This window comes from Herpailurus yagouaroundi, unplaced genomic scaffold (assembly GCF_014898765.1).
Source record: "Herpailurus yagouaroundi ecotype Mexico unplaced genomic scaffold, PumYag 28, whole genome shotgun sequence".
NCBI lineage: Eukaryota > Metazoa > Chordata > Mammalia > Carnivora > Felidae > Herpailurus > Herpailurus yagouaroundi.
In genome coordinates this window covers 5,035,889-5,048,145 of record NW_024412376.1, presented here as the reverse complement: position 1 = coordinate 5,048,145, position 12,257 = coordinate 5,035,889, and the positions used below count along the sequence as shown (strand labels likewise).

General features: G+C 35.2%; 1 protein-coding gene across 1 annotated transcript in view; it reads left to right on the top strand.

Annotated features, from left to right (window-relative positions):
• The window catches only part of LOC121039933 (A disintegrin and metallopeptidase domain 3-like), a 143,698-nt gene that overhangs the window by 5,304 nt on the left and 126,137 nt on the right, over positions 1–12,257 (top strand). The window contains exons 2-3 of the mRNA XM_040490388.1: positions 3,148–3,203; positions 10,803–10,881. Of these exons, the coding sequence (XP_040346322.1) occupies positions 3,148–3,203; positions 10,803–10,881 (135 nt within the window). The remainder of the gene's footprint in view (positions 1–3,147; positions 3,204–10,802; positions 10,882–12,257) is intronic.

The following is a 12,257-nucleotide window of genomic DNA, read 5'->3' as shown; positions in this document are numbered from 1 at the left end:
AAAATATCTATCAGAAAAGTTTTATTGTAGTTAACTTTCATTAACAAAGAATAATGATGCTTCTTGAGGGCTTTTGCAGGCTTGGTTCAGACTTCTTATACCTGTTTTTTTTTTTTTTTTTTAAGTTTATTTATTTTGAGAGAGACAGAGTGTGAGTGGGGGAGGGGCAGAGAGAGAGAGAGAGAGAGAGAGAGAGAGAGAAGGAGGATCTCAGGCAGGCCCTGTGCTGTCAGTGCAGAGCCTGATGTGGTGCTTGAACTCACAAAACTGTGAGATCATGACCTGAGTCAAAATCGAGTTAGATGCTCAACCAACTGAGCCACCCAGGCACTCCCGGCTTCTCGTTCCTGTCAATGTGATAAGTATAATGAATGCTTCACTTTTAATTGGCATTTTTAAATTAAGTCTTAAGATGCTTTTACATATATTGCCTATTTGAATCTTTTTTTTCTTGTTAATTTCTTACTGATTTTGATTTCCCTTTTTAAAAAAGTTTTATTTATTTTAGAGAGAAAAAGCAGGGAAGGGACAGAGAGAGGGAAACACAGAATCCCAAGAAGGCTCTAAACTGTCAGGACAGAGCCCGATGTAGGGCTTGAACTCACAAACTGTGCGATCATGATCTGAGCCCAGCAGTCAGACGCTTAACTAACTGAACCACCCAGGTGCCCCTTGTCTTCCCTTTTTATATGAATTAGTTTTGGTTAGGACACTTTGTTTTCAAGAAAGATGTGTTGATGTAAAGACACACGGGAATATGATAGGAATCCAAGGATTGGAACCTCTGTAGCAATATCTGAGAGGAGCATTGAATTGTCAACTGGAAAACTGTTAGACGCTGGGGTGGGTTTTATAGACTGAGTGGTCTGTTTGTCTCCTTTTATGGCACACACACACACACACACACACACACAATCCAGTAATTATGTGTTCATAAAAGCTATTACACCCAAACAAATACCCAGAGAATTTAAAATGTTTAGGACATATACTGGGAACATGCTAACCAAAAGCAACCACGAGTATCCATGACAAAAGTGGGAGAAAACCAACATTTAGTACACATACCCACACACCATTATGAGAGATAAGCATGCTACTTAATAAAATATTCAGTTCACTAGGAATATATAACAGTTCTAAATTTGTATGTTTTAAGAAAAATGCTCTCACATATAAGGACTGATTACACTAAAGGAAGAATTTTTCAAATCCATTTTCATAGTGATATCTTAAAATGTTTTTCTCAAATGTTGGTTTACAAATCATAAAGGGATTCATAAAGACAATTTGGACAACAAAAATATTTGACGGGTTTATATAGAAGTGAACCCATCAAATTGAATATATTGTTTTTTCCTCTCTGCTATTTGTTTGGACTCACTAAACTCTATGGGATATCACCATAAGGCTTTTATTTAATGGCAAAGCATATAGTGCAGCAAGAGAAAGAGAATTCAGGCAAATATCAGGAATTCCAGAAGCACTCAACAGTGAGCTTCATATGAACCCAGTCTCTGCGTTCCTAGAACATGTTGAGTCTCTGGCTTGAAATAATGAGACTTATGGTAGGAATTTTGGCTTTCGGAGGACTCCTTAAAAAGCTTTCAGTGATGCTTTAAGTAGCCAAGCCAACCTTGTCAAACTGGTTAGGGAAACATTAAAGAAGTTAACTTTAGTCAAAAGAGTTTTTGAACCTTAAAAAGTACCCTATAAACCTCACTGTCTTTGTCTCAACAGAGAGTCAGAACATCTAGACTTGTAGGCAACTCCAGAAATAAAGGTAGTGTTTTTCTAATCCAGCTGTAATTCAACTATATAGTAAATAATGCACATTCTTCTCAAGAATATACAGATAATTCAACAAAATTGACAAAAACAAGGAAAAAATGTTAAAATATCAAATTCTGACAATACAGTATTTATCTTGTAACAATTCAATTAAGTTAAATCTTAAAACAATTTAAAATGTATATGGAAATTTAAAAATACACTTCTACATTATTCATGGGTTGAAGAAGAAATCATAAGTCATAATGGATATTAAACAATAATAGATGAGATTGAAGAAATTACAACCCCAAATTCAAGTCATATTCTGAAATGACATAGAGGCATACTTTACAGTCATTTGCAATTTTGTAAATTTTATTCCTCTTTGCACCCACCAACAAAGATTCAAAAAATGTACTGAAGAAAACTATAGATTAAAAGGAGAAAAACAATGTCACAATAATTTGGGGAGATGTCAACACACCTTTTTCAAGAGTTGTAAGTTATAAAAGAACACTATAGAAGGTTTAAAATGACTTATGCAGAAAACTGTACCCAATGACAACCATGCTCAATAGCAAAATTCACATTTTTCCCCATGTTTTCTACATTTTGTAAATGTGGAAATTAACCATGTGTATGTTTTATGATAATGTCACAAATTGGATTCTTTGGGATGTGGTCTTTGAGAGGATTCTCATGAAGGCAGGTATGCTCTTGTGATGAGCGCCTGTGGAAAGGATGAGAAGAAGCAGGAATGGGGAGACAGAGACTCAACTGAGTCTCAACAAAGTGTGAAGCTGGCATGGCCCATCAAGATCTGGAGTTGGAATGACGGGGCTTCTCATTAAATGGGGGCTGTATCAGAAAGTTGTGAGTTGGTGTGAGGTGACCCTCTTCAGCTGAGGCAATTCCTAAAGAGGACAGGGAGATGAAGATTCTGTGGGTAGCACTTCTGACAGCTTGGGGACGCTTCCTATCATCTTAAAAGGGGACCCATGTTGTATTTAATTTTCAATTTATTTGGGGTAGAAATTGCAAAGTAGAGAAAAGATAATGAAATTCAGGTTTCTTCCAAGATTACTCAACATTTCTAAATGTACCATTTTAAATTAAAATTTCATTATGATAATAAATGTTAATGACTAATGCTCTTAGTTTTGAAACAGATTTAGACTCCTTGATTTCATTGAAATTTAATTATGGTTAATTCTGTCATATATTCCAAGATGGAGAGAAGATAGCAATATACTTATATATGCATATGTTATCTTGAGACATGTGTGATATGATCTATGTTTATATGAAAGAGTAAATAAATTTTAAGAATTTTGATTTCTAATAATTACGTTCTCTCTGAATACTTTGCTGTAGGTCACTTATGCCATCAAAATTGACCAGAAAATATACACTCTCCACCTTGAAAAACAGTAAGTAGACATTCTTCTTTTCATACAGTTGTTTTTAGTTTCTGAAATTTTTACAGTCACTACCCTAAGTTGAGCCTAAACAAGAGCATGACTCTTATATTTAACATGTTACATCTTTGTGATTCAAGTCAGACTAGAGTTCCAAGTTTTCATCTTGAGATTTTAAGTCTAATGTTTGAGCCAAATTCTAATTTCATGATGTAAAGTTAATGTATATCAGATAGATGAAAATTAGTCTATATAACTCTTTACAATATAGCTACAACTGTAACAATTAAGGCAATAGCTTTATTTGTCTATATTGAATTTTGTTCATGCTGTCATTTTATATATGACTTTATGATTATATACATGATTTTAAGCATTTTACTTGATATTACACCAACATTTTTTTTAATATTTAAAATTTTTTTTTCTGCATCTATTGACAGGATCATATGGTTCTTACCTTTTCTTTTATTAATGTGATGTCTCACATTGATTGATTTGTGAATATTGAACTAGCCCTGCAGCCCAGGAATGAATCCCACTTGATCATGGTGAATGATTCTTTTTATATGCTGTTGAATTCAGTTTGCTAGTATCTTGTTGAGAATTTTTGCATCCATATTCATCAGGAATATTGGCCTGTAGGTCTTTAAACATTTTTTTTAATGTTTTTTTTAGTGTTTTTAATGTTTTTTAAAATGTTGTGAATGTTTTTTAATGTTTTTAATATTTTTTTTAATGTTTATTCATTTTTGAGAGAGAGAGAGACAGAGCACGAGTCAGGGAGGGGCAGAGAGAGAGGGAGACAGAATCCGAAGCAGGCTCCAGGCTCTGAGCTGTCAGCACAGAGCCTGATGCGAGGCTCGTACCCATGAACTGTGAGATCATGACCTGAGCTGAGGTGGGAGGCTTAACCGACTGAGCCACGCAGGTGACCCAACACCAACATTTTTTTAATCTCTTAAATTTTCACTCTGTGAAGAAACCAATTTCACCAATTAATAACCTTGTGTGTATCTTTCCACCATTTTATTTCTATTCTAAATCTCACCTTTCATTTAAATAAAATATGTAGAAACCTACTAAAATGGTTTGTTTTTAGACAAATGGAAATACTGTTCTGTGATTGGCAGGTCTTATTTAATAACAGTGTTCATTTTCTTGCTTCATATATATATCTTAGCTCATTCTTTAACAGCTAACATCTGTAGTATGGCAGGTTGATAGGTAATGAGGTTGTTTCCAGGGATTGTCACTAAAGAGGCCTGCAATAAACATCCTTGTATGTGTGTTTTTATGTAATAGAGATTTTGTTTTGTAGGCCTGATATCAAGAAATGTGTTTCTGGATCAGGAAGTATGAATAAAAGTAATAATAGTGATAATGATAACAACAAAACAACAAAAGTAACTGACATTATGGGGCACATATCAATTACCAGACATATTTCTAAGCAGTTTGCATATAGTTACTGGTATAATGTCCAGACCAACCTTCTTTATTACTCACATTTTATATTAGGATTTTGAGAGATAATGCCAGTTTCTGAAAAGACAGTAGCAGTTTCGATTTTCAAAAGCATGCAAGATGTGCCAAAATATTATACTGCATCTTTGTGTCAATTTGTATTTCCCTAAATAAGGTATCTAAACAATTATCAACTATTTTCATTTTCCTGTTTCCTGGTTCTAATTTAATATTTATTTTTCAGAGCAGTTTTAGGTTCACAGCAATATTGAGTGGAAGGTACAGTGTTTCTGCATATACCCTGTGCCTCCCCGCACACATGTATAGCCTCCCCATTATCAACATGCCCCACCAGAGTGATATATTTGTTATAATTGATGAGCCTGCACGTCATTATCACCCAAAGTCCATGGTTTATATTAGTCCAATATTTTTTATATTTGCTTTTTTCTTTTGAAGGATTAGACATTTAAAAAAGGAAAATTATGAGAATAATATAATTACTTTCTTATCATGAAAGACACACATGTAAGCATTTTATTTATCTATTTTTCTAAAAGGTGTACATGACAGGTAATAGTGAAATCTATCATTTCAATTTCCAGAAATAGTTCTTTCACTCCCCAGTGCTAATCACAGTTATGATACTGACACATACTCTAGTGTCATGATTTTATCCTTATTCATCTGTATGCCTAGAGATTAATAAAAGTAATCATGTTTTGCTTGATTTATTGGCTTTGGCTCAGGTCATGAGCTCGTGATTCATGAGATTGAGCCTTGCATTGGACTCTGAGCTAATAGCACTGAGCCTGCCTGGGATTCTCTCTATCCCTCTCTCTCTGCTTCTCTCTCTCTCTCTCAAAATAAATAAAATTAAATTAAAAAAAAATAATCATCATGTTTTGAGTACTACTTTAAATACACATAAATGGCACAATACTTCTCTATATAATTTATCTTAATATGGTGGACCACTAAAGTGACCCCAATTCTTTACCTTTGCCTTTATCTTCACTCTTTGCCATGTAACTTTGAGTTCCTATCATCAAGAGGTGGAATATATGCATCACACCCCAGCCTCCCCACTCCCAGCCCTTGGATATGAGTTTATCTGTGCAAGGCCAACTTCATGGGTGTATGGTCCTCTAGGACTCCATGGTTAGACATGCTCTGTACTTGGTTTAATTCTCTGTTGTTGCTTCCCTGAGATTCTTAATACTTTTGAACAAGAGAGCTTGTATTTTAATTTCACTACGGGCCCTGCAAATCATGTAGCCCATTCTATGGCTATGTGACTTACTTTGGCCAAAAAAGATGTTAGCTGACTTGATTTAAACAGAGGTTTGAAAAAGCTCCCCTGCGTTCCTGCTCTCCATCTTGTTTGTCTGCCATCCCCATGAGAATATGCTTGGGCCAACTTGCTGGGAGATGGAGACAGGTGGGGCACAGCCAAGGTGCCCTAATCATCTCTAGATAAGTCAACATTCAGCTGAATCCCAGACCATTGATCAAGCCCGGCCACCATTAGCAGAACTACTAAGTCTACTCACACTTGACCCAGAAGTGTGAGCAATAGATACTAATTATGTTATTGGGTGTGTTTCTGGTTTTGAGGCTGTGCTTTTTGTGCAAATTTTTTCATAACATCTTTATTTGAGAGTCATTCATACAGATTTGTGCAGAATGAGTTCATTGATTGTAAATACATATGTAGCCATCGAATAAATATATCTCACTTGTTATTTGTCAACCTGTATATTTATAGCAAGAAAAGCTGTATTGTGGCTATCTTTGGCCATGATGTTCTGGGCTCCAGTGAAATTGAAGGGCAGTAAATGATACAATTGTCAAGAGTGCTGTATGCTACTAATTTTTACTTCCAAGGATTTATACCAGTCTTCACTCACACCAATAATTCAAAAACATATCTGTTCTCTACATTCTTAATAAAATAAGTATCTTCACTCACTTATTTTTGTTAATGCATAAGAAATGCTATTTTATTGTTATTTCTATTCATTTGTTTTGGGTTATTTATTTTCAATCTATGGCTTATCCTTCTGCTTTTCTTTCTGTTTTTTTTTTTCCCATGATCAATCTGTGGGAAGTTTGTTTCCTGTAGATATTAACTCTTTATACGTTCTGTATGTTGCAAACATGCTATCCAGCTTACTTATTGTCTTCTTCCTTTGTTTGTGGGATTTATTGCTAAAAAAATGAAATATTCATATAATCATTATACTCATATTTTCTTTCATAGGTTCCTCACTTGTGTCACTCACATCTTGAATTTATAATATTCCTGTATAATTTTAAAAATTCTTTTTACATTTATGATGTAAATCCAATGCTTTCAGTTTCTTTACCTACCAACTGTTTTTGCATTTTCCAAGTTTTATTTCTGCTCTCTTTTTATTTTTTCCTTTTATTGCAATTTTATGCAATATTGTATTAGTTTAGTTTGTATTGTTTAGTTAGACTAGTTTCAGATTATTTTCTTCAGATGGGTTGCTTTCTAAACCTGTTCATATCTGCAAATGTCCCTTTTGTTCTCATAATTGAATAAATCCCTTAATTTTTCATTTTATTTAAAAAAACTTTTTTTAACGTTTATTTATTTTTGAGACAGAGAGAGACAGAGCATGAACAGGGCAGGGGCAGAGAAAGAGGGAGACACAGAATCGGAAGCAGGCTCCAGGCTCTGAGCCATCAGCCCAGAGTCCCACGTGGGGCTTGAACTCACAGACCGCGAGATTGTGACCTGAGCTGAAGTCGGACGCTTAACCGACTGAGCCACCCAGGCGCCCCTTAATTTTTCATTTTAGTTTCAAATCATTACACATTAAAAAAAAATTTTTTTTTATTACGTTTAGTTTTGAGAAGCAGAGAGAGACAGAGCATGAGTGGGGGAGGGGCAGAGAGAGAGGGAGACACAGAATCTGAAGCAGGCTCCGGGCTCTGAGCTGTCAGCACAGAGCCTGATGTGGGGCTCGAACTCATGAACTGTGAGATCATGACCTGAGCCGAAGTCGGATGCTTAACCGACTGAGCCACCCAGGCACCCCAAATCATACACATTTTAAAACATTTTATGGAAATATATGGTCTCATCCAGGGTCTTATGGATCTGCCCTTTATAGTATAGGTTTTCCTTCAACAATTTTTACATCTAGATTTTGGCTGTGTTTTTTACCTATTTGGTAGTAAATGTGTTCTGTTTATTGGCTAGGCCTCTAATTCTGTTCTCAGCACACAAATTCTCTTTGGGACATTTATTAAATTATTTTTAACTGTCATCATCATTTTAGTTTGAGTATTTTTTTTCTTAAATGATATGCTTTGAAAGCCTATTAACTTTTTAACTTGTTAACTTTGCTTTAAATAATCATTATTTTCTGTAATCAATTTCTTCATTCAACCTCATAGGGAACTTGCTTTGAAGTTTTGTCTTTTTCCCTTTTGTTGTTCATTTTCCTTACATTGAATGTTGTTTTCCATTGAATGGTCATTTGTATTTTTTTTATTTCACTAAGCAGACTTCTTTGTTGTTTTGTGAAGAAGCAAAAGTATACTTTTATACCCAGGATGAATAAACTTGCAAACTAAACTTTTATCCTTTTATTTAAAAAAAATTATTTATTTAAGTTCAAGTTAGTTAACATATAGCATAGTATTGGCTTCAGGGGTAGAACCCAGTGATTCATCACTTACATATAACACCCAGTGCTTATCCCAACAAGTGCCCTCCTTAAGGCCTATAGCCCATTTGGCCCTTTTCTCCCCCTGCCCCCACCTCCCCTCTGGCAACCCTCAGTTTGTTCTTCATATTTAAGAGTCTCTTATGGGTGCTCCTGGGTGGCTTACTCGGTTAAGCCTCTGACTTTGGCTCAGGTCATGATCTCATGGTTTGTGAGTTTGGGCCCCATGTAGGGCTCTGTGCTGACAGCTCAGAGCCTGGAGCCTGCTTCAGATTCTGTGTCTCCCTCTCTCTGCCCCTCCCATGTTCCCATTCAGTCTCTTTCTTACTCTCTCTCAAAAATAAATAAACATTGAAAAAAAAAGTCTCTTATGGTCTGCCTCCCTCTCCGTTTTTATCTTATTTTTCCTTCCCTTCCTTTATGTTCATCTGTTGTGTTTCTTAAATTCCACGTATGAGTGAAATTATATGATACTTGTTTTTCTCTGACTGACTTATTTCGCTTAGCATGATACACTCTAATTCCATCCACGTTGTTGCAAATGGCAAGATTTCATTCTTTTCATCACCAAGAAGTATTCCATTGTGTGTGTGTGTGTGTGTGTGTGTGTGTGTGTGTGTATGTGTGTGTGTATATATATATATATGTATATATGTATATATATGTATATATGTATACATATATGTATATGTGTGTGTGTATATATATATATATATATATATATATATATATATACACCACACTTCTTCTTTATTCATCAGTCATTGGGTATTTGGGCTCTTTCCATACTTTGGCTATTTGTTGACAGTGCTGATATAAATATTGGGGTGCATGTGGCCCTATGAATCAGCATTTTTGTATCCTTTCAATAAATACCTAGTAGTGCAATTGCTGGGTTGTAGGATAGTTCTATTTTTAGTTTTTTGAGGAACTTCCAAACTGTTTTCCAGAGTGGTTGTACCAGTGTACATTACCATGAACAGTGCAAAAGAGTTCCCCTTTCTCCACATTTTTGCCAACATCTGTTGTTTCCTGAGTTGTTAATTTTTGCCATTCTGATAGGTGTGAGGTGGTATCTCACTGAGGTTTCGATTTGTATTTCGCTGATGATGAGTGTTGCTGAGCATCCTTTCGTGTGTCTGTTAGCCATCTGGATGTCTTCTTTGGAAAAGTATCTATTCATATCTTCTGCCCATTACTTCACTGGATTATTTGTCTTTTGGTGGTTGAGTTGGTAAGTTCTTTATAGATTTTGGATACTAACTCTTTATCTGATATGTCATTTGCAAATATGTTCTTTTAATTATGCTTTTCAGAAATCTGTTGAATTTCGTTTTCCTGGGATATGATTCTGGGTTTCCATTTCCACCACCTTCATTTCCATGCTTAGTTGCTAAAATGAGGCTCTGCCCTTGTGTCAGAATTTGTGTTCTAGGTACTTGCATATAAACCAACCCAGAATATTTGGGATGTCCTTGAATATGTGTGCAATATGAGGTGGTAAATATCAGTTTTTTTTCTGGGAAGCCCTCTGGTTTTGTTATTTAAATTGAGGAAAAGAGAAAGCTGTCAGGAATGAGCAAAGATGAAGGAGGTCTGGAAAGAGAAGTAGTGGTGAAAGTATGCACTCCGTGAATGCTCTAGTCCTTCTTTGACTCTTGGCCTTGAACTGCCCCTTGATATCTGGAATCCTTGAGAAACCCCAGTTCTCTCCACAATAAATAATGGTGTCAGATTGTTCCGTAAGAATCGCTATCTTCTCTGTAAGATTTCACTTTCATACCATTTATGTGAGGTTTGTCTGTAGAGATCATTTATCTTATGAAATTTGAGCAAAACACTAGTCTTCTAAAAAAGGCTTTAAGAACTATTGTGTGCTTCTACAATTTCTTTTCCTCTTCTGCTACAAGAAAAGCATGTTTCAGCGGGTAGGAGGTATGTCTTTTCCCAGGTTCCAGAATGAAGATAGTGTGGAGTTGACAATAAACATGTAAAGAACATTCACTGTTGATTTAAGGCATTGAGAATTCTGAGGTTGTTTTTACCACAGCACAATTTCATGAAAGCTATCAGAAAAAGCATATATTTTTTTGTTTCTTATCAATCCATGGCTACTTGTTAGCAAATATATTTATGCCCTGAGATTTACTGATGGTCGGATCTTAAAGAAAATTTGTTGTGGGAATCTGGAAGTCCTGGTTTTTATTATACATAGATCTATGTCATTATGATGTCCCTACTGATATCTGATTATACTGCTTATTATGTTTTCCTATATACAAAACATGCTGTCAGAAAGCAAATGAGATAATGGAGAGCTGGCTCAATTTAATTTTTGGGTATTTGAAACTGTAAAATTGAATGTAAATTATGCTTAATTTCATGATTTTGCTTGTATTTATATTACTATTACAGTGAAGTGTCATTCCTTTCCTTGAATTAGGTCATTTTTAGACCCTCATTTCCTTGTGTATGCATACAACAAATCAGGAACATTGTATCCAGATTCTTCATTTATGAAGGTAAGTTTTGCTTTGTGTTCTGTAGATTTATGTGTTTTTATATATATGTATGTGTATATATATATGTATATACATACATACATACATACATATATACATACATCATTAAAGTGCTGTTGGTGGAAAGCAAAAGGATGCCTTCTATCCCACAGAATTATTGGGCAAACAGATTAGAAGCCCAAATATAAGGTGGCAATGTGTAGGAAGGCAGACTGAATAGAACAACTACTTTTCAAACTTGGAACTCGAATCTCCTATCCAAACAGGTCCTTTAAACTATGACAAGTTTAGAGGTCTTAGAGGGAAAGTGAGTTAAGGAGCTAAGAATAAGAAACCCCAAAACACGGAGTCATTTTGTTTATTTGTTTGTTTATTTGTTTATTTATTTTTTTGTTTTTGGAAAATATTTTTAAATTTTATTTTTGTAATTTGCATCCAAATTAGTTAGCATATAGTGCAACAATGATTTCAGGAATAGATTCATTAATGCCCCTTACCCATTGAGCCCATCTCCCCTCCCACAACCCCTCCAGGAACCCTCTGTTTGTTCTTCTTATTTAAGAGTCTCTTATGTTTTGTCCCCCTCCCTGTTTTTATATTATTTTTGCTTCCATTTCCTCATGTTCATCTGTTTTGTCTCTTACAGTCCTCATATGAGTGAAGTCATATGATATTTGTCTTTCTCTGACTGACTAATTTTGTTTAGCATAATATCCTCTAGTTTCATCCACATAGTTGCAAATGGCAAGATTTCATTCTTTTTGATTACTGAGTAATACTCCATTGTATATCTATACCACATCTTCTTTATCCGTTCATCCACCAATGGACATTTGGGCTCTTTCCATACTTTGGCTATGATCAGTAGTGCTGCTATAAACATTGGAGTGCATGTGCCCTTTGGAAACATCATACCTATATCCCTATTGGATATACCTATTGGATACCTATTGGATACCTATTGGATAAATGCCTAGTAGTGCAATTGCTGGCTCGTAGGGTAGTTCTATTTTTAATTTTTGAGGAACCTCCATACTGTTTTCCAGAGTGGCTGCACCAGTTTGCATCAGTGCAAAAGAGATCTTCTTTCTCTGCATCCTTGCCAACATCTTTTGTTTCCTGAGTTGTTCATTTTAGCCATTCTGACAGGTGTGAGGTGGTATCTCATTGTAGTTTTGATCTGTATTTCCCTGATGATGAGTGATGTTGAGCATTTTTTTCATCTGTCAGTTTGGCCATATGGATGTCTTCTTTGGTGAAGTGTTTATTCATGTCTTTTGCCCATTTCTTCACTGGATTATTTGATTTTTGGGTGTTAAGTTTGATAAATTCTTTATAGATTTTGGATACTAACCCTTTATCTGATATGTAGTTTG